We start from the raw sequence: 21,984 nt of genomic DNA, 5'->3' as shown, positions 1-21,984 counted from the left end.
CCCTGGAGGGGTTCAAGGCCAGGCTGGATGGGGCTTGGAGCCCCTGATCCAGTGGGAGGTGTCCCTGCCCATGGCAGGGGTGGAACTGGATGGGCTTTGAGGTCCCTTCCAACCCAAACTATTCTATGATTCTCTGATTTTTATAATGCAAAAGGTAAATACATAAACATAAAAAGAGTCGTTTTGTTTTGTAATGGGTTAGTAAGGAATCTTGCACCAGGGTATCCTGATTAGCACCTGGGGATCTGAGGTGCTGTCTTATTGCAAATAATAGTGGTAACAGCCAAAATATAATCTCTGGATCCAACCACACCACCTAAAGGCAGAAGAAATCCAGATCCGATTTCAATCCCATACCAGCTGCCCCTTTGCTCTAAGGAGTGAAACTTAAATCCTCGATTTCCATCAGGTGCTGAACTGCAGGAGGATTTAGGATCTAATTTTTCTGGCAGAAAGCTTTCTGTAGTGTCAGCTTTATTCGTTGTTTCCCCTCTGCAGCTCCACACCCAAAATGGTGATGTTATAGAGCTTAAATAGCTTCAAGTTTCCAGTGAACAGGGAAACGGAGATGAGTCTTTCAGCACCCACGTGGTGGCTGGAGGAATGTCTTCACCCCATCGTAGAATCATGGAATGGGTTGGGTTGGAAGCGACCTTAAAGCCCCTCCAATTCCACCCCTGCCATGGGCAGAGACACCTCCTATTGGATCAGGGTGTTCAAAGCCTCATCCCAACTGGTGAATTAGAAACTATGGCCTTGCTTTTGATCTTTGTACCAAACCCAGCAGTTTATTGGAGAAGAAAACGAGCTGGGATAGGATCTTCATCTGGGTTTTCTGCCTTTCAACATGCCAAGATGGAAAATAAGAGCCAAGTGAAACTCTGTGATTCTGTTTTGCAGGGCTTGCTTAAACTCTTTTTGCACTTTGAGTCTGTGTGAGCTCATACCATACGAGTTTCATGGTGAGATTTGAGTTCAAACCTCCAAATTAATCAAGATCAGGCAAAACCACTAGGTTTATCTTACTTTTTTTTTTATCAAACCCAAAAATGTTGCCCAGACTTTGTTTCAGAATTACAAACAGGAACGCTTTGAGACAAATTGTGCAACACTTGAGGTTTTGAGTGAGAGCAGGATCTTCGTTCAGGCTTGCTCAGAACTGGATGCATTGGTTGGTGAGCTTTGTTCTGGGCTACAGAGGTCAAGATGTATGAAAAAAAGATACAGAAAGTAGTTCAATAGCTAAATTTTTTCACATTGGGAGTAAAAAAAAAAGCTCTGTGTTCCAGAGGAAATTAGCCATGATGAACAGTAAAGATAACAAGCAAAGGCAGCTTGTTTTTGCTCTGCCTCCTTGTTTTTAGGGGTAGAACCATGACTTCCCTGAAGGTAATGAGAGTTAAGATGAATGCTCCGCTGTCTGTTTTCTGCATCCTCTTTTTTTTTGGTTGATTTTGGTTTGTTTTGTGTCTTGTTCTTTTAAATTTGAGCTTGTGGAGCACGGTCTGTCAGTTCCCCTTAAAGTCAAAAGAGGGGACAAAAAGACAGATCACTCCAAACAAAATATTCCTGGTGTGCTTGCACACTATGAATACGTTCATTTTTGTTATTTAGATTTACATCAGGGAATGTAATTAATGAGGAGAATTGTATATTTGATTTGAAAGGACAGTAGTCCTACCAGTGCAGGAACATGTGAGTGAGGTAAAAGTAGGGTTAAATAACAGAGTGCAGTAGGATGCTTTATGTATTTTATTATTTAAGTCATTATGTTTTATTCTGGAACATCTAAAACCTTCATTGCTACTCTGAATAATTTGTACAGCTCTTGTTATTCAGGCCCTCCTCTTTCAAACATTTCCATGCGTTTAAGGACAGGATGTCATCCAGAGGGACCTGGACAGGCTGGAGAAGTGGGACTGTGAGAACCTCATGAGGTTCTACAAGGCCAAGGGCAAGGTCCTACACCTGGGACGGGGCAATCCCTGGTTTCAGTACTGGATGGGGGATGATGGCAACCCAAACTATTCCATGATTTAGCTTTCTTTATGCAAGTGATGTGATGATGCAAGTGACAGTGATGGTCAGCTGAGTAGCTTTTAATTTGTACCTGTGTTTTTCTGCAGAACCAAATATATTCATTTTCAATGAAGTAATGCTTGTCAGATTTCCAGAATACATTAAGAGCCTATTTTTTTCTGGTTATTTAAAAGAAAAAAAAAAAACAAACAGAAGAGATTATGTTTATATCAAAATTCTCATTTAAATTGCTATTGAAACTGAAAGGGTCTCATCAAACAACATTTTTCTCTTTAAAGGAGGTTGAATGAAAGCCCCAAACTCAGGGTTTGTTGTTGAAATGCAAATATAAATACGAGGCATGGAAATAGTGCTGTGCAACACATCTGATTGAGTTCTTCCAGCATGGAAGGATGGTTACTCATGTTTGGAAAAGTGTCAAGTTAATGCTTCTGATTAGAGATGGGTGTGAAGCTGCACAGTTTGGGCTTGGTTTGGCTGGTAACCAAAGTTCCAGGGCGTTAGGATCGAGTCTTGAAGCCTGGCCTCAGCCTCGCTTCTGGGTGTAAGATTTAGATCTTTTATAGTATAGTCACAACGTATTAAACTAAATTAAATGATAGATTTCACTCATATCATTCTCATTGAAAAGAAATGGGGGGTGGGGAGAAACAGGGGCGGAAAGGTTACATTAACACTGCGTTGTAAATTTAATACAGCTCCAGATGCCTGAAAAGGTGGGTTTTCTTTTTTTAGTATAATTCTTTAGTTGGAGCGCAACACCAGCTGCTTTGTGACCACGTTAAATATTTGAAATTTCCTTTGATATTAAGCAAGTCTTGTAAGATACAATGAAAACCTCTTAATTTTCAAATTTTTTTTAAATAGAATACGAAGTTTTTTCTGCTGTTGAATGTTATGGCTCAGAAGTTAAAGGATGAGTGGTGATTATTTTAGCATTTTTTCTTTTACTGTCAGTAATACCATGTTTATTGGGAATCACTCACTACTTCAATGTCTGTCAGTGGCTAAAGCAGGGAAAGAGGATCTTTCTAATGGATATTTTGATGGCTGCCCAAACATATGTGTAGATAGAATAATATCATAGAATGATTTGGGGTTGGTAGGGACCTCAAAGTCCATGGAGTTCCACCCCCTGCCATGGGCGGGGACACCTCCCGCTGGATCAGGGGCTCCAAGCCCCATCCAACCTGGCCTTGAACCCCTCCAGGGATGGGGCAGCCACCCCTGCTCTGGGCAACCTGAGCCAGGGCCTCCCCACCCTCACAGGAAAATATTTCTTCCTAAGATCTCATCTCCATCTCCCCTCTTGCAGCTGGAAACCCTTCCCCCTTCGTCCTATCGCTGCCCCCCCCCGATCCAGAGCCCCTCCCCAGCTTTCCTGGAGCTTCTTCCAGCACTGGAAGCTGCTTTAAGATCTCCCTGGAGCCTTCTCTTCTCCAGGCTGAACAACCCCATCTCTCTCAGCCTGTCCTCTATGAGATGCTCCCGTCTTCGGGTCATCTTCATGGCCTCCTCTGGACTCACTCCTGGTGAATTTAATGGAAGTGGATATTGATTATTTATCAATTAATATATATCTGAATAAAGATTGGCAGTGGAAAAGTGGAACAAAAAGCACACTATAATCACCTATTCAAACCACAGCACAGAACCTCAACTGTCTGAGTCGAGGTAATCTGCAAATTGGAGTTTTTGTAGGTATTGCCATTACTGTCATTGCTGTGCTCTCAGCGAATGATTCTCCTAGGAAGAGAATAAAGAAAAAATATGATGCCCTCCACTTAATGAGGACTTCTAGAGGACTTGATTGAAGCCCAGTGATACTTAATGGTAACGACCAGTGTGCAATGGGGGACAATAATTCTGTGGAATTAAGATGTGGCACTTCAGCTAAAATGCTTCAGCTGAGACCTGGTGCTAACGCATTAGGCTCCTGTTGATTGGGAATTCTGCTTCATTCGGTAGCGTAGTGATTAAACGCATCCTCCAGTGTCGTGGTCGAGAGAATGCTACAAGACAACAGAACATCGATATTAACAATGGTCATCTTTGAACCAACACACTTTTTTTACAAACCTAAAGAGAAAGGTCTGCAGTTGCCCTCTGTTTTGAGCAGAAATCATGACATGGAATGCTTCCTGGCAGGTACCACCCTCAGGGTGCTCTAGGGAGAAAGAGAAAGGAAAAATAACAAGGTGTATCCCTGGGGAGGTTTCCTTTCTGACCTCAGACTGGTTGGATCAGTTCATCGTCAGGCACGTGAGCGAGGCTGGCTGAGCTTGAGGATTCGCCCAGCCAGCTTTGATATGAAGGACTGAAGGGTCTGTGTCATGCAGGAAAAAGAAAGATGGATCAGAACAGTGGGGTGACGTTGTGAGGTAGGAGCATTGTAGACTGTAAAGAAACAAAAAGGGATAGCAAGAATGAAACACAAGTAGCTTAACAGCCAGTACGGAAAGGGGCTCCAGAAAGCTGGGGAGGGGCTCTTGATCAGGGAGGGCAGGGATAGGATGAGGGAGAATGATTTTTTTCAGCTGAAAGAGGAGAGACTTAGATGAGATCTTTGGAAGAAATATTTTGGTGTGAGGGTGGGGAGGCCCTGGCCCAGGTTTCCCAGAGCAGGGGTGGCTGCTCCATCCCTGGAGGGGTTCAAGGGCAGGTTGGATGGGGCTTGGAGCCCCTGATCTAGTGGGAGATGTCCCTGCCCATGGCAGAGGGTTAGAATTGGATGGGCTTTAAGGATCCTTCCAACATAAACCATTCTCTGATTCTGTAGTTCTAAATCAAAACACTTTACAGACTGATGGTGAAAGAATTCTAAGGTATGTGTGATCAGGAAATAATGATTTTAGAGCTAGTTTTAAGTATAAACTGACCAGGAATAAATTTAGGCTGTAAATTTCCTAACCATCAGGACAAGTAGAGTTTAAAGCAAGAGGAGAACCTAAGACCAAAGCTTGAAAAAGGTGAACTTTATAAAAGTAGCTGCACAGTTTGGTTGTCTGCAATAGCAGGAGGTTGGAACTAGATGATCTTTAATGCCCCCTCCAACCTCAACTATTTTATGATTCTATGAGATGAGGTAGCAGTGACCCAGGTGTTATCTCCTTCCCTTGGGCCACTATGATCTTAGGAGGCCCACGGCAGGAGGGTTGGAACTGGGTGATCGTTAAGGTCCCTTCCAACCCAAACTATTCTATGATTCTAGTCAAAGATTCCTGCGATGAAGGTCGTGTGCAACATCTTTTCTGTTAGCCGAGAGTCTGCAGCAGGCTCAGAGCCTCAGTGAGGCTTTCCCAAAGAATCCAATGGAAGTTTTGAGTGGATAGAGAGGCTGCTTGCATTTTTCACATTGTTTATCTTATTCCTAATCCAACTATGAAGCAAACACATCATCTTCTAGGATCTACTCCTGTATTACTCGCTCAACCAAAACGCCTATTGACATCAACGGGAGCCCTGTCCAAATGCAGACAGCGGGATGAACCCTGACATCTTTCCTTCCACCCAGCTGGAAAATAATAATAAGGATGGTAATTTTTTAAACCCTCATAGTAGTTATTCTTCTCCAAAGTTAAAATAACATGGTGCTGTGACTAGAGAGTTATAAGGGAAAGTGCATCAGGAATGTAATATTGTTTCCAGATGTACGATGTCATAAAGAATTTTTTCCACACTTGGAATGGTAACAGGAATTTTTTTTAAGAGAGATCATTTACACAGTGATGAGATATGTTACATGTAAGTAAATGCCTGTATGCCTGGAATGTTTGTACCATATGTCTAAATAGGTGTCTGTGAGTGATACAGCTTTTATACACATGATGGAGCGTATTTGCTTGCGTTTATGTGATTTGAAGAGGCGCGTATTTAGAGTTTAGAAATACTGATACGATGTAGATATGAGGGCAGAAAGATTGTAGTACTCGGGTAAAGGTTTGTCAAGAAATACAACACTCTGAGCTGTGCATGGAAGGGAAATAGGGGCAGTGCAGCTCAGAGAATGTGAGTTTAACGTGCTAAAGACAGTTTGACTGAATGTCCCGGTCAGTGAACCCTCGTTGTGGTTTTAGAGCAGGGATTACGTTACAGAAATCCACCTGGGAAACAAAAATAATGTGGAGATGCAGCACGTGCATTTCTTCAGTACTGCTGGGGAGTCGTTGCTTTGTGGATTCATAGCTAGAAGTGAGACCCTAGCAGATCTGCGAGGGGAATCTTAAGAACTGCCAAAACCACCACTTGGAAGCTTATAACCCCATCCCTGTTCCTAGAGGTGGAACCTACTTTTGATGGATGAAGGAATAACACGTTGCCCTATTACTTGCTTGGTCAGTTGTCCTCTGAAACTCCAACAGAGATGACTGTTTGATCCAGCTGTTGGGCAGCACAAAATCTTTTTATTCTATTTGTGTCAAATTTGACCATCAGCTGCAATTGTCAGAATTGACTTTGGCATTAAGTACCGATTTTAGGTGAAAGACCATCAGCCAAATAGAATCATAGAATAGTTTGGGTTGGAAGGGTTCTTAAAACCTATCCAGTTCCAACCCCTCTACCATGGGCCAGGGACATCTTCCACTGAATCAGGGGCTCCAAGCCCCATCCAACCTGACCTTGAACACCTCCAGGGGTGGGGCAGCCACCACTTCCCTGAGAAACCTGTTCCAGGGCCTCCCTACTCTCATCATGAAGAAATTCCTCCTTATATCTAGTCTAAATCTGCCCCTTTCCAGTTTATACCCATTGCCCCTCGTCGGATAAATGCCAAACTATCATACACAAGAAGTCCCATCAGATTAGGAAAAGTAAACTGCACCAAACCCATTAGTCAGTAATTTGCTGGCGCTGTGGATAAATCCGAGAACTTAAATCTCCAGGGAAGTTTGTGCATCACCTTTCGTCGGCACTAAAATCAGGTTTTATAAAAAGGCCTGGCATGGTTTACGACGTTTGGAGAACAAGTGTTATTGATAAGTACGTGTTCTGAAGGGTATTGGCAAAAGTGCATATAAATGGTTAACAAGGTAATGGTAGAAAACGTTGACCTTGATTTGTTTAGCTAAGATGTAAAGATTTTTGAAGGTCAAAGGTGTTCTTGTGTAGTGTTTTGGAGTCTAACTGTGTCTGACCCTCTAACATTAAGCTGCTGTGGCCTGCAGTTTTGAAGAGTGAAGCAAACCAGGGGGAAAGAGAGAAGGGGGAGAGAACAGGAAATGGAGTGAGGTGTTTCAGGAAGTTGTCAGGAGTTGACTGATTGATTCCAGATGGAAAGGGTCACCCTTCGTGACCCAGGAAATACTCACTGGGGGAAAGAAGTTGGCTTGTGAAAGGGAAGGGCCTGGGAGTTAGAGACCATAGTGGAATGCACATTCCTCTTCCTTCTATCCATACAACATTGCTTTTTAATCTTTGGTATAAAACAATGGGGTTGTCATCTTCATCAAGGCAAGAGGGAATGACTGGAGCAAAGTGAAGAGGCTCAGGAACTTTTATCTCCGTCATCTGACATGATCTTGCTCCACATTGTTGGCAGTTTTTTAGTGAAGACAGCAACAATTCTGCTGAACTTCAGCAGAACCTTAGTGATTACTGCAAGTAAGATCCAACTCGTTGAGAAGGTCCTGGTCCAGATCAGAACTATGCCTTTTGTCCCATCCCTGAGAATACTGTATTTATCTACCTTAGGTCCCACCCTGTCTAAGGCCAGGTGGCTTTGACTGTCTTATGGTGAATGGGAAAGGTGATTGAAAATGGAACCGCTCATGGAGAGAGGTCTGAGCGTTAGTCTTCCATTCCTGCTGGCTCAGGGAATAGAGGATGCTCGGGGCTTACCTTCTAAAGAGAGGCCTGTTTCTTGCTATTACTCATGCTGAAAGCTGGGGATTGAGATGAGATCTTAGGCAAAAATATTTTGTTGTGAGGGTGGGGAGGCCCTGGCCCAGGTTGGCCAGAGCAGGAGTGGCTGCCCCATCCCTGGAGGGGTTCAAGGCCAGATTGGATTGGGCTTGGAGCCCCTGATCCAGCGGGAGGTGTCCCTGCCCATGGCAGGGGTTGGAACTATATGGATTTTGAGGTCCCTTCTCACCCAAACCATTCTATGTAGCACACAGGGATCTCTACAACTCTTACTGAAATGTGGCTCTTGCTTTGTGCCCAACGTTTACACCCGTGTGGTCATTCAACCAGGCCCTGTGTGTGTACTTGAAGTCTGCATAAAGGTCTCATACTGAGAGCATGTGGGTGTGTGTGCGTTTACATACGTACCTTGTGCATGTGAGGTCAGATATGTGTATATCATAGAGCGTAACTTTATATGTATGATATACTCTTTATTTACATTTGGTTACAATTTAAACACTTGTCGTAAATATTTCAGACACTGGAATAATTCAGGGCTATTCCCCTGTTGCCACAGCGTGCTCTGTGCTGGCCAGTGAGAGATTAAAATTTATTTCCATTGTTTAACGGAAAATAATGAAGTGCATCTGAGTGGGTTCGGCTATGTCATGCGGGAAATGTTCACTTTGGAGAGGAGTCTCACTCCACCCAAATGTGCAATGATGAAATCAGTTGGCGCCCACGAGCAACACATTTTGTGACAGGAATGCTTGAGGAGTAGAAGAGTGCAGCATGACAAAACCCTTTCGGAATGAATTAAGCTTGTCTCAAGAAAGAAAGTATTTGTTAAACTTGCATAATCCTGTAGGAAGGCAAGATTTCTCCTGCTATAGGCTATAGATTTTATCAACAGTGGGAGCCTGATGTTCTCTTAGCTGGGATGAGACAGCTCTATCTGTGACAATTCAAATGCATCCAGGCTCAGATTTTCAATAGCTGTGAATGGGAGCTGAATGCACCTAAGCTGATTTACATGAAATATTGGTCGAAACTTGAAAGTTTCAATAAGATGCATCTTCTTTCTTAGTTAAAATGAAGTTTGTTCACTTTTGCCGTTTGTGGTTTAAAGGCACTTGTATTTCTGGGTTTATAGGACTTACAGCTTTGGATATTCATAGAATCATAGAAGAGTTTGGGTTGGAAGGGACCTCGAAACCCATTCAGTTCCACCCAAGGGCACCTCCCACTGGATCAGGGGCTCCAAGCCCCATCCAGCCTGGCCCTGAACCCCTCCAGGGATGGGGCAGCTACCACTCCTCTGGGAAACGTGTTCCAGGGCCTCCCCACCCTCATCGTGAAGAAATTCCTCCTTATGTCTAGATATAGTATTGTAAAGGGAAAACTAAGTGGGATTAATTAACATATACAGTTATTATACTCCCTCTAAGAATTCATATGCTCTTGGAGCCCAGTAACGTAAGTCATAGAGGCTCAGGTTGAAAGCTGCTGCTTGATTTGGGGTCCCGAGGCTCAGATGATTTTCAAGAGGCGCTAGGCACGCATATGTCAAAGCCCAGTCATGATCTCGGGTTCTGTTTTCACGCAGCAGGGGGTTCCATTTTGCTCAGTCAATGGAGACTTGTATTTTTCGAAGCAGATGCGGATCCATTTGCATGTGCGCGCGATACAGCAGATGGCTCGGAATCTGCATGTACGTATCAGAGGGCAAATTGCTGTGGTGCTCCGCAGCCCGCCCTCCTGGCTGGTAGATAGAGACCTCTTTGCCATCAGCTACGCTACAGCGCGTCGTCGGAGACTAAATTTAGGGCCATCTGCAGGAGCTGGTTCATTATACAGTAAGGACTTTATGCGAGCCTTAGGATGCTCTGTTACATGGAATTAATACTTAGAATAAAAGCTGAAAATATTTTCTCCCCTTCTTGTTAGGGATTAAACCCTGCAGGGCACGATGCCATTTTACCAACAAAACAGGGGTTTAGCTAAACTGAATAATTAATACGTATCAAGTTGAATTTCCAAGTAAATTGTTTACCTGCCTCCTTTTCCTTCCTTTTCTAAATATCTAGGTTGTGCTATCAACAACAGTGAATGTTGACGGGCACGTGCTGGCAGTGTCTGACAACATGTTTGTCCACAACAACTCCAAGCACGGGCGGCGAGCGAGGAGACTTGACCCCTCAGAAGGTAGGATCCTTGTATGAAGGACAGCGCGCAAATGAATGCAAACGCATATTATCCCTTCTTCAGTTTCTGTTTGTTTTCAAAGCTAAGGGGGGACTACAGAACCTCAGGGGGTTTAGAGAAGGAAGAGGCAGGAAAACAGTGCCTACTGCATGCAAAATATGATCCTCTTTACTAGCCGAGAGACTGGCTCCCCTTCCCCCCTCAATTTATTAATTACTTTGTACGGCAAAGATGAAAAAAACATCGAAACACTAAGTATTATCTGAATTTTCTGGCTTCTCATTTGGCTGCGATGGATTTGATTTCAGGCAAATGAGGCAACATGACATCTTAGTTAAACAGAGCTGTTGCAGCACAAGATGTGTATGAAAAAGTGTCACCGGTTCCCTTAAACAAACCGTGTGCCGAGCATAACAATGCGCAGAAGGAACCCGACACTAATTGATTTGAGTTTGTTTGGCTAAGCAAGACTCGGGGCTGTCTACAGGATGGGTTTGGGACTATATTAAAGCAATTACGGGTACTTGTATCTGCTAAGCTTCAAACCGGTCAGCCCCTCCTGCCCCTCTTGCCCTCCATTCACTAACGACGCGTTCCTCCTCTCTCACCCAAACAGCACTCAAAATTACCCAAAAATGCTATCTGTGCCTACTTTTCCCTCCCCTGCAGCCAGTGAAAGTGAGAAGAGCTGGTGATGTTAGTAGAAAAGACAAGCAAGGATATTATTTCATTATAATGTTTTGCTGCCCCACTTCTTAACTGCGCCCTATATCAACCTAAAAGAAGAATTAATGAGCTGGAAGAAAATGATTGAATCAGTAAAGAATTCAGAGTGGTGTTAATTCTCCCCCAGCGGGCAGTGAAATGGTAGAAGGAAAATCCCAGGATTCTTAGCCTAGGAAGCCATCCAGTTTTTCCTTGACTGATTGGATGTGATTGACTGGCTGTTCAAAGGAGTCTCGTGTTTTTGGAGCGCTGCCAAAGTTCCCCTTCACCTCTGACCCTGTCAGCATCGGGAATGGAGTGATGGATTGACTTTGGTTATGGCCTGGAAACCATATTGGGTTCCTGATGGGATGTATAGTCCAGAGGCCTTGAACATATGGAAGAGAGGGGGGGTGAAAAGTGTTCTTTGTAAAATCAAGAAAATTATTAGACGTTGTGTACTGATAGGAATTGGAGGAAACATTCGATATTTCCATATCTTTTTTTACCCATTGGTAAATTTAATAAATCTTCATCTACCTCTCTTTCCACAAGGTTTAGCTTTTGTGTGATCACATGCTTATAAGTGTGGTTTGGTTTTTTTTTTAACAGCCTCTGCACAATCGTTTAAGTGTTTCATTTTGACACCCACTACAGTTGGCTTATTAGGCTTTAATGACACAATGTTAAGTGCCAGTAATGAATAGACAAGTAATTAACACTAGCAAGGCAGAAAACACACCTTTATTTATTTATTTATTTATTATTTATTTGACTTCATGGAATGGTGAAGCAGCCTTCAGGGTGAATGGCTGGAGGGGACGTGTCCTAGGGACTTGTTCTAGAAGACTTGTCCATGGGTGAATGGCTAGAGGGGACTTGTCCTAAAAGACTTGTCCTAGGCAGCCAGCCATGAAGCTGCAGGAACTCCACAGAGTGGGCAGGTGAATCTAAGCTGTGGTTTACATCAATTTGACTTAAGACTGCTTGATGCTCACAGAAGTTCCTTGCACTCATCTGCTGCTAGGGCTTAAACCCAGGGTTGCAAACAGGCTTGACGTGGGGATAAAACCCCCATAAGCTGATGCCCTGATGTCCTTTTTGTTTTGTTCAGCCACGCCGTGCATCAAAGCCATCAGCCCCAGTGAAGGTTGGACTACAGGGGGAGCGATGGTGATCATTATTGGAGACAACTTCTTTGACGGGCTGCAAGTTGTGTTTGGAACCATGCTTGTATGGAGTGAGGTGAGTAGTTGTGCCTCCCTATCACTAAGGGGAAGAAATGCTTCTTTTCTGAGGAAGGCAGAGGGGTAACAGTGTTAATTCCCATTCCAAAAGTACGAAAATGATGGTGTGTACAGCAGGTCCTGTAAACCTGTGTGAAAGAAGTTTGGGAAGCATATTCAGTTTATGGAACTCCTTGCTATGTGCTATTATTAAGGCCAGCTCTCTCAGTGATATCCATAAAGGAACTGAACAATTCTAGGTGTTTGGAGACAACTAAAGGTGTAGAAATAAAGAGTTAGTCTGGGAAGGAGAAAGAATTCCTTCTAGGTCCGGAAACAAGTCAGCAATTAACCAACGGGCACAAAAAGTACAATATTCCCGATGAAAATTTGTCCTAAAAGGTGTCACCTTCTCCTAGAGGCAAGAAGTTAGACCAGATGTATCACTTGCCTGCTCTTTAGTGTCTTCTCTACAGGGACGAGCGATGCATTTACTCATAAAGCTCATTCGGAAGGTGAAAAGGGAAAGCAGAGGGAATAATGCAGATGTATCATAATCATGCCTCTCCTTTAATTTCCCAGCTCATCACGCCTCATGCCATCCGAGTCCAGACACCTCCACGTCACATTCCCGGAGTGGTTGAAGTGACATTATCGTACAAATCCAAACAGTTTTGCAAAGGCGCGCCGGGCAGGTTTATTTACACAGGTAGGTGACTGCGAGCAACTCTAGAGCTGGAGCTCAGAGCCTCTTTGTTTTGGTAACCAGGACTGACAACTCCCCACATTCTTTCTTTATTTATTTAGTCTCTTGCTGTTTGAAGGCCACTCTGCTGTGACACTTGGGCATGTAAGGAGGTTGCCTCATCGCTGTGCAGAGGTGTTAAGGCACTGTTACTGCACACGTTGATGTCTTTTCCAGATTAGACCTCATGCTGTTATGATAATGGTCTGCCTATAGATCTCTCGAGTGTCCAGGAACAGGATAGCATTGTCGTACGCTAATCTTTTGGTTATTATTACAGATTTAAATGTAAAGTTCTTCATTTTATCCTTCTTAAGGCCATGATCTCACAGTGTCCTCAACACAAGAGTTGCTGAAGGCCAACATCTGTGTGTGTGCTGTTGGTACCTGTGCTGATAGGATGAGGGGTAGCCCTGTTAAGCTGAAAGAGGGGAGATGGAGATGAAATCTTAGGCAGAAATATTTTGCTGTGAGGGTGGGGAGGCCCTGGCCCAGGCTGCCCAGAGCAGTGGTGGCTGCTCCATCCCTGGAGGGGTTCAAGACCAGGTTGGATGGGGCTTGGAGCCCCTGATCCAATGGGAGGTGTCCCTGCCCATGGCAGGGGTTGGGACTATATGGATTTTGAGGTTCCTTCTGACCTAAACCATTCCATGATTCTATGATCTGAATTAATCCTCCACTGAAAGAAGGAGGGAGGAGCTCAACAATATTATTAGGCAGCAGGAAGGCTACAAGAAAACAGCTTCAGGAAATCACCAGGTTGCTTGACTGCTACTGCTCACAGACAGCATGTGTGTACCCATCACACTCTAAAATATACTCAGTAGCACCTCAGAAGTGCAGCTATTTCTTGTGTAGGGTGGACCAGGCCAACATCATATTAAATACTGAAGTTCGATCGATTTATTATTATTGGTAAGGCTGTCCTGTGCATCGTATTGAACGTCTGGGGGGGCTCGTGATAATTGAGGTTTATTGTTTTCTTGATACTTATAATACTTCAGATTGCAATGTATTCCTCAGAGTTGGCTGAAAGTTGATAGATAATGTATCAGAAAATGCAGCAGCCTGGAAGACCTGAACAAAACCACTTCCATCTTGAATTGTAGTTGCCTACAATAAGAATTTCTCCTCTCGGTATCTTCCTTCCCCAGCTTCTCGTGGTGAAAACCTAAGTGGGACGTGTCCCTGCCTATGACAGGGGGTTGGAGCTAGATGATCTTTAAGGCCCCTTCCAACCCAAACTATTCTAGGATTCCATGGTTCTATGAAATGCAGAGACATTAACATCAAGCCCAGGAGACAGGAAAGTGTGAAATTCTGCAAACTAAAAGCATGGGAAGATGTAGCTCTGTCACAACTAATAACAGCAGCACCAGCTGGCAGCTCCCCGTATTGTCAGGGTCATGTTGCATTAAGTCCTTCTAGTTAATAAGTGCTGAGATTTAACCTCAAATAAAAAGCATGAGGGGTAAAGCCATATGCAAAATACTGAGTAGGTGGCTATCGGTACTCCGCAAGTATAAGAATCATAGAATCACAGAATAGTTTGGGTTGGAAAGGACCTTAAAGATCATCCAGTTCCAACTCCCTGCCATGGGCAGGGACACCTCCCACTGGATCAGGGGCTCCAAGCCCCATCCAACCTGGCCTTGAACACCTCCAGGGATGGGGCAGCCACCACTGCTCTGGGCAACCTGTTCCAGCACCTCACCACTATTATGGTGAAGAAATTCTTCCTAATGTCTAGCCTAAATCTGCCCCTCTCCAGTTTATACCCATTTCCCCTCGTCCTATCACCACAAGCCTTTGTGAACAGCCCCTCTCCAGCTTTCTTGTAGCCCCTTCAGGTACTGGAAGGTCACTATAAGATCTCCTCAGAGCCTTCTCTTCTCCAGGCTGAACAACCCCAACTCTCTCAGCCTGTCCTCGTACAGGAGGTGCTCCAGCCCTCGCATGGTCTTTGTAGCCTCCTCTGGACCCATTCCAACAGCTCCATCTCCTTCTTGTGTTGAGGATTCCATAACTGGACACAGTCCTCCAGATGAGGTCTCACAAGAGAGGAATAAAGGGGCAAGATGACCGACTTGTTTGTGGTTATACAGGAAATCTTGAAGGTAGGGACAGAAACAGAGCTCTCGGCTTCTGGTTGTATCTTTTAACCACCAGAACACTCTTCTAAAACATGGAAACATAAAAACAATGATCTTAATATTGTGTGTATCTGCCGAAGCCCTCGATATTTAATATACAATCAAATATTAATGTTTGACCTCATTATACTTGAGTGTTTTTCTCTCTTTTTCTTTTTTTTAAGTGTTGCAATAAAACAGGTTGTTTGAAGAAGAAAATGATAAACTGTTAAAAAGATGAGTATAGAAATTAGATATAAATTTCAAGGGTAAATCTAAACGGCACAGTGGAGCTGTTATGGGAGCTCATATGCGTCCTGTAGTGTGTATTTATAATGGGCTCCTCGCAGAGTGTGCTGTGCTGGCATTGCTGTAGTTATGGTTCTGTCAGCGTTTCCACTCTTAAGTGCCATCATTCAGGGTGCTGCAACTCAGCCATCAGATTCCTCTCATCGCCGAAATGTGATGTGTGGACTTTTACATCAGGTTCCCAGATGGGAAACTTTTATAAGAGTGAAGCCGGCAGGATTCTAGGGGCTCAGTGCACTGCAGAGTACAGCAAAGACCCAGAGAAACTGCTTGATGTACGTTAACGGCTGTTGCTGAACCGCCTTAGGTGCTTGAGTACTTAAGGTTCTACTTAAAGCGAGAGATAAATTCTGTTTTTAAATCACCACAGCTAAACATTCTGTCCCCATTTGATGATCCACATGCATCTCCGAGTTCTCAATTACTTTTTCTCTCATCAGCCGGTCCTAGAATAACCAGACATTTGTTCTCTGTTGCTAATCTAGCCGTAGCTTCATGTTCTGCTTTTAATACCACACGAATTCAAATCCTCTGTCGCCAGGAGTAGTTCCATTATAGTTCCCTTGACTTTAATAATGCTTACATCGGTTTATGCCAGCTGAGGATATGTCTTGTAGGCTTTCATATCTTCAGTTTGATCAGAGCTCTGCATCTGCTTTGTCACTGAGATGCTAACCTGGAAATGTGTGGATCGGAGAGATTTTGAACATAATTTTCCTTGCTGAGCAGAAATCCTCCTGGGGTTCCCTTGTCAGAGCAGTGCAATATAAAATAATCTGGTGGATATGTTGGACTGCTGGGTTGTGCTGGATCCCTCCCTGACAGGTACCAAGGTTTGCTAAAACCTGTAAGTAGATTTGAGGAGGTCTCGTTATCCGCTTGTGGGAAACGACACTTACAAGGGTGCAGGGAGCTCTGCAAACTGGAAGAGTGAGTTCGCTTGGCCAGAACACAACTGATGTGATAGAATTTGCAAAGAACAGCTTCTGCCACTTCTGTAGCCTAGGGGAGATGTGTGCCAGCAGGCGATGCTGTGTTGGAAGCACACTGTTTGGAGCAGTGATCCCCAAATAGATCAGAGAAGCACTGGCAGTGCAATTCTAGCAGCATCCTTCCAACTCTGGACCCCAACGCGCCCCTCAGAGCAGACTGACCAGACCTCCCAAGCCCTGAGTTTGCATGATCATAGCAAGTGAACTTCTGTAGCCAGTAGCCTAGGAAGGTTTTATTCTGTAGGGTGGACACCAAGCGTCTCATCACTGTTGGCTTGAGTGAAAGCAGTCCTCATCGCAAAGCTGGAGTTCAAGTTTTACGGCCACTGGTGCCTTTTTCTCTCTGTTAACTCCTTTAAGAAGATTAGGCATTGCACTCCAAATGCTAACAACCCTCTGGCTGTGTTTTCTGTCTTCCAGATATTTCTAGATGTACGCATACTTTGCTTCTGCTCGTTCATTCTTTGGAAAAAGGATTTACAGAATCATGGAATCATTAAGGTTGAAAAAGACCTCTAAGCTCATCCAGTCCAATCTTACCTATTAACCATGTCCTGAAGTGCCACATCTACACGGTTTTTGAACCCCTCCAGGGATGGAGATTCCACTACTGGCCTGGGCAGCCTGGTCCAAAGCTTCAGTGCTCTTTCAGTAAAGATTTTTTCCCCTAATATCCAATCTAAATCTCTCCTAGCACAACTTGAGGCTGTTTCCTCTCATTCTATCGCTTGTTACTTGGGAGAAGAGACCAGCACCCACCTCACTGGACTTGTTGCCCTTTGGTCTGCTTCATGGAGTAAAGGGTGAGCTTGGCAGGCTTAGACTAAAGGTTGGATGTGATGATCTTCCAGGTCTTCCCCAACATAAATGATTCTGTGATTCTAAAGCAAAGATGAGCTGCAGAACTTTGCTAATGTCCTTGGATGTGGCCCTTTTGGTTGGTGGAGAGAGAGAATGCGCATCTCCCACAGTGTACACTGGCAATATCCAAATGAGCTGTCACTCAGGGTGAACCGTGCAGATCTTCATAACAACATCTTCCTTCAGCCATCTGATGTGCTTTGATGTGTGGTGAAATAATTAATACTTTAAATGTCAGCACTGTTATCACTGGGTGTCTGAGTTAGTCCCCACTGAGATGAGTGGGGCTGAGCTGTAGTTTCAAGTTTTGCGAATGCAGACAGATGCCTTGGCATCAATTGCTCAAGTGTGAGAATCCTTTTTTCTTCTATTCCAGTGAGTCATAATAGCTGGAGACTTGTATCTCAAATGAAAGCCTGGATTTTGGAGGGTAAAGAACAGTATAAAAGAGGAAGCCCCACACCATCCCCTATTTGAACCTTGACATAAATAATCTCAGGCAGGCTGTAGGGCTTTTAGACCTCTCCCTGCTGCTGTCTGTGATGATTCTGTGGTTGAAACTTATGCTACAATGAGGTTTAAGGACTAACCAACCATGTAGTTTATTTGGTAAATAGTTGCTCTTTTTCTTGTATGGACTATATAAAGCCATGTGCAATTTTTTAAACCATGTTTTGGGAAATTCAAGAGCCCCCTCATGCCTGAAACACTGGATTTGATTGTTGTCAAAGTGATTTTGCACTATCTGAACCAGCTTCCTTGGGAGTTTCATTTCAGATAGTTGATTTATTCATGGCCAGGTTGGATGGGGCTTGGAGCAACCTGATCCAGTGGGAGGTGTCCCTGCCCATGGCAGGGGTGGAACTGGATGGGCTTTGAGGTCCCTTCCAACCCAAACCATTCCATGGTTCAATGAAAAATGTTTGTTGAATTATAGCCAACTTCATTTTCCTGAGTTAGCATTTTGTATATTCCCATTAGCTATTTTTAGTGAACTATGTATGGATACATAGTTGAATTCGTATCTATCTTGCATCGCTTTTGCTTAGCCTAAGATGTATAACTGAACTGATTAGACTTGTAATCAAGAAGTGAAATGGCACATAATGATGTATAGGCTCTTGAGAGAACTGGCCTATAATTCTCAGGATTATTGGCAAAACCCCCACCCTCTAAAAAACCCCCTCTTCCCAAATGGGATGTAGATTCTGTGGCCGCTGAAATGTGTATTATTAAACTCCTTAAGCAAACCAGAATGGCTCCCAGTGGAGAGCAAAGACATTCTAAGTATAGCCAAGACTAAATTCTCAGGTCTGGGTTTTCTCTACTCAATTCCCACTTGATTATCTCCTGTAATATTTAAACTTCATGCCATGCCATAATTATTTAATAAAAAGTAAATATGAAATGTATCTCAGTGGGGAATATGACCTTTTACCTTCATGTTGTCATACCAGAGGCAGACACAGATAAACAGAGGATCGGGATCAGCATAATAGTCTGTCTCACTTGATAGTTTCATTCTTCTGGTGTTGCAGATGGTTATCCTGTAAGGTGCTTAGTATATTTTGGAAGATCCAATAAATGCCATCAGTGTCTCTTGCAATCAGGTGTCTTGAGCTGTGCTGATGTCACTAGTTGTTAAGAAAAAAAGTGTTTTTAAAGGAACGAGGGATGGTACGAGGATAAAAGTGCTAATGGACTCCAAGCTTGACATGAGCCAGTGATGTATGCTTGCAGCCGAGAAGGTCAACTGTGTCCTGGGCTGCATTAAAAGAAGCATGGAGAGCAGGGCGAGGAAGAAGATCCTGCCCCTCCGTTCCTCTCCTGTGAGACCTCATCTGGAGGATTGTGTCCAGTTCTGGAATCCTCAGCATAAGGAGGAGATGGAGCTGTTGGAACGGGTCCAGAGGAGGCTACATAGAGGATCAGAGGGCTGGAGCATCTTTTCTGTACGAGCACAGGCTGAGAGAGTTGGGGTGGTACAGCCTGGAGAAGAGAAGGCTCTGAGGAGACCTTCGAGTGATCTTCCAGTTCCTGAAAGGGCTACAAGAAAGCTGCATTTAGGCTCTAATGCACGCCCTGAAGCATCAGGAAATTCTAAACAAACATACCGGTAACTGTTAGCAAACCTAATGTATTAGAGGCAGTCGAAGCCAATGAGCACACAGAGCTGACTTTTGGGTTCTGTGTTACATTGAATTGGAGTTTCATTTTGAATAATCGGAAATTGGCTTATTGTCACCATGATTTCATCGTAGAGACTATTAAAGTGTCTGAAGTTTCATGGAATCCTCAGCGATGCCAGCAGGGCTCTACCAGCTATTACTAACTGAGGATCTGGGTCAAAATATCTTGGTTTATCCACTAGAGATTAACATCATTACAGCGAAGGGGCTCTGTATGCATAATAGCCATGCACAATTGGAGAAGTGAATGTGTCTAATGAATAGCTGTGGCCTAGTTTGTGATGGCAAAATGTTGGGGGTGTGTGCGCAATGTGATTCTTAGATGAGCAAATACGATACTCTTGATTTCTGCCTGCATAATGAACAGCGTAGACCTGTACTAATTTGCATTTGTATCATAACTTGCTATATTATTGCCAAGATCGCTTTTGTCCAGAGTAAATACATTCGTCTTTAAAGGAATATTTAGCGGCAATGCTTCTATGCTGTTTCTTTCTAATTATTCACTCAGCCTGTGGTAGATGGAGAGAAGTCAGCATTGGAAACTGGAGCAGTTTTAAGGACAGAAGCCAGGCTGGTTTTTGTTCCGTTGTTGAGTAAACCAGAGTCACTAGTAACTCTTTGGAGTACTTTCAGTTAGAAGTTCATTCTGTGATTCTATGATTTAAATGGGTGGACTTGGGGTTCCAGGAGCCAGGGGACCTCATCTGTAGATCATGGTCCAACATTAATAGCTTGCGTGTCCCTGCTTTGTTAATAGTAAAGTATTAAATTTAAAAAGAGATTAGAGCTCCTCAAGCAAATGATCTTATAAAGCTTAGCTTACTATTCCTCCTGTCCTACACACAGTGATGAGGGGTCACCTGAGCAGGAGGCAATGTAGGTCTAGAAGCCAGGCAAGAAGAGGTTTCTTTATGGCAAAGCTGTGAAATCATTCTTTCTTAGGAAATGAGTCATACGAAGATATACACTCATATGATATGGCTGGGCTTTTCTCTTTTTCTTTCAGCTTTAAATGAACCTACCATAGATTACGGTTTCCAAAGACTGCAGAAGGTCATCCCAAGACATCCTGGTGACCCCGAAAGACTAGCTAAGGTAAAATACTTTTAAGCATTTCACCATGCCCACTAAACATGTTCTTTCACTCTTAACTCACAAAAGAGGTAAAATTCTATCTTAAATGACAAGTTCACCAATCAGTTTTGGTCCAAACAAGAATTTGATTGTGTAGAAACCACAGCTACCAATAACTTGTATCTGTTTGTTAGAGCCCAAACACTGCCTGTGAATGTCTTTTGCTTCTAAAATGAGTTAAATGCACATATCATCCCAGTTCATATTCATGATCCTTTGCTTATCCACGTTTTTATGCTTCTGTGCAAAAGAATATATAACAGCAGGTCCAGGGAGGTTATTCTGCCCCTGTACTCAGCACTGGTGAGACTGCACCTCGAATCCTGGTTTCAGTTCTGCGCCTCTCGCTACAAGAAGGATGTTGAGGCTCTGGAGCGAGTCCAGAGAAGAGTGACGAAATTGGTGAAGGGGCTGGAGAACAAGACTTACGAGGAGCAGTTAGGGGCCTGAGATCATTTAGCCTTGAAAAGAGGAAGATGAGGGAAGACCTCATTGCTCTCTCCAACTCCCTGAAAGGAGGTTGTGGAGAGGAGGGAGCTGGGCTCTTCTCACAAGTGACAGGGGACAGGATGAGAGGGAATGGCCTCAAGCTGCACCAGGGGAGGTTTAGGCTGGATATCAGGAAAAAAATTTTCACAGAAAGGGTCATCGGGCATTGGAATAGGCTGCCCAGGGAGGTGGTTGAGTCACCATCCCTGGAGATACTTAAAAGATGGGTAGACGAGGTGCTCAGGGACATGGTTTAGTGGCAGATGGGAATGGTTGGACTCGATGATCCAAGAGGTCTTTTCCAACTTAGTGATTTTATGATTCTGTGAAATTCAGCAGGGAGCTGAGTTTCTGTCTGGATGGATATGTCTGAAGCTGGTCTCTGAGTTCCAAGCGGGCGTGCTCGGAGTTGCTTCAGGACTACGGAGAGCTCCAGGAGAGCCATGGACACGCGGCACTCGGTGCCGAAAGACGTTTCTATCGCACTCAAGTCAACGCTTTCCCAAGTTACTGATGGCTTTGCAGGGCTAGTTTGAGACACTCTATCTCAAACTGGGTTCAGTTTTTCAGCTAAGGAGCAAATAAAAGCTCCTTAAGTTCTCAGAATGACCACGCACAAACACTGGTCACCAGAAAACACCAGTCCTTGGCTTTATTTGTATTTATTTGTACTCTGTTCAAATATCAGTTTTATACATCCGCTTATCCTCTAGGAAATGCTGTTGAAACGGGCTGCTGACCTAGTCGAAGCACTGTATGGAACGCCGCATAACAACCAGGTCAGGATGACTGCTCTCAACCTGGTATCCATTCAGGTTTAGTAGAAAGCTCCAGAAACTTGCTCCACGCACATTTCTGAATTCGTTCCTTCTGTTCTGCAGGACATCATCCTGAAACGAGCTGCAGACATCGCAGAAGCTCTCTACAGCGTACCGAGGAACCCCGCACAGATCCCTGCCCTGTCTAGCTCTCCTGCTCACAGCAGTATGATGGGAATTAACTCCTACGGCAGCCAGTTAGGAGTCAGCATTTCAGAGTCGACACAGGGGAACAACCAAGGTAAGGGCTGCGAGTTGTAAGGTGTTAATTTAAACAATGAAAACCTGAATC

The 21,984-nt window shown here is 43.9% G+C and overlaps 1 protein-coding gene across 3 annotated transcripts in view; it reads left to right on the top strand.

The window, feature by feature from the left end:
* EBF2 (EBF transcription factor 2) overlaps nt 1-21,984 on the top strand; it is a 136,225-nt gene that overhangs the window by 99,253 nt on the left and 14,988 nt on the right. For all 3 annotated transcript variants that reach the window (XM_069877594.1, XM_069877591.1, XM_069877593.1), the window contains exons 9-14: nt 9,972-10,089; nt 11,909-12,039; nt 12,603-12,729; nt 20,258-20,346; nt 21,588-21,653; nt 21,756-21,933. In XM_069877594.1, the coding sequence (XP_069733695.1) occupies nt 9,972-10,089; nt 11,909-12,039; nt 12,603-12,729; nt 20,258-20,346; nt 21,588-21,653; nt 21,756-21,933 (709 nt within the window). The remainder of the gene's footprint in view (nt 1-9,971; nt 10,090-11,908; nt 12,040-12,602; nt 12,730-20,257; nt 20,347-21,587; nt 21,654-21,755; nt 21,934-21,984) is intronic.

This window comes from Phaenicophaeus curvirostris, chromosome 27, assembly GCF_032191515.1.
Source record: "Phaenicophaeus curvirostris isolate KB17595 chromosome 27, BPBGC_Pcur_1.0, whole genome shotgun sequence".
In the NCBI taxonomy this organism is placed as follows: Eukaryota; Metazoa; Chordata; class Aves; order Cuculiformes; family Cuculidae; genus Phaenicophaeus; species Phaenicophaeus curvirostris.
This window is presented reverse-complemented; position numbering and strand designations above follow the sequence as displayed.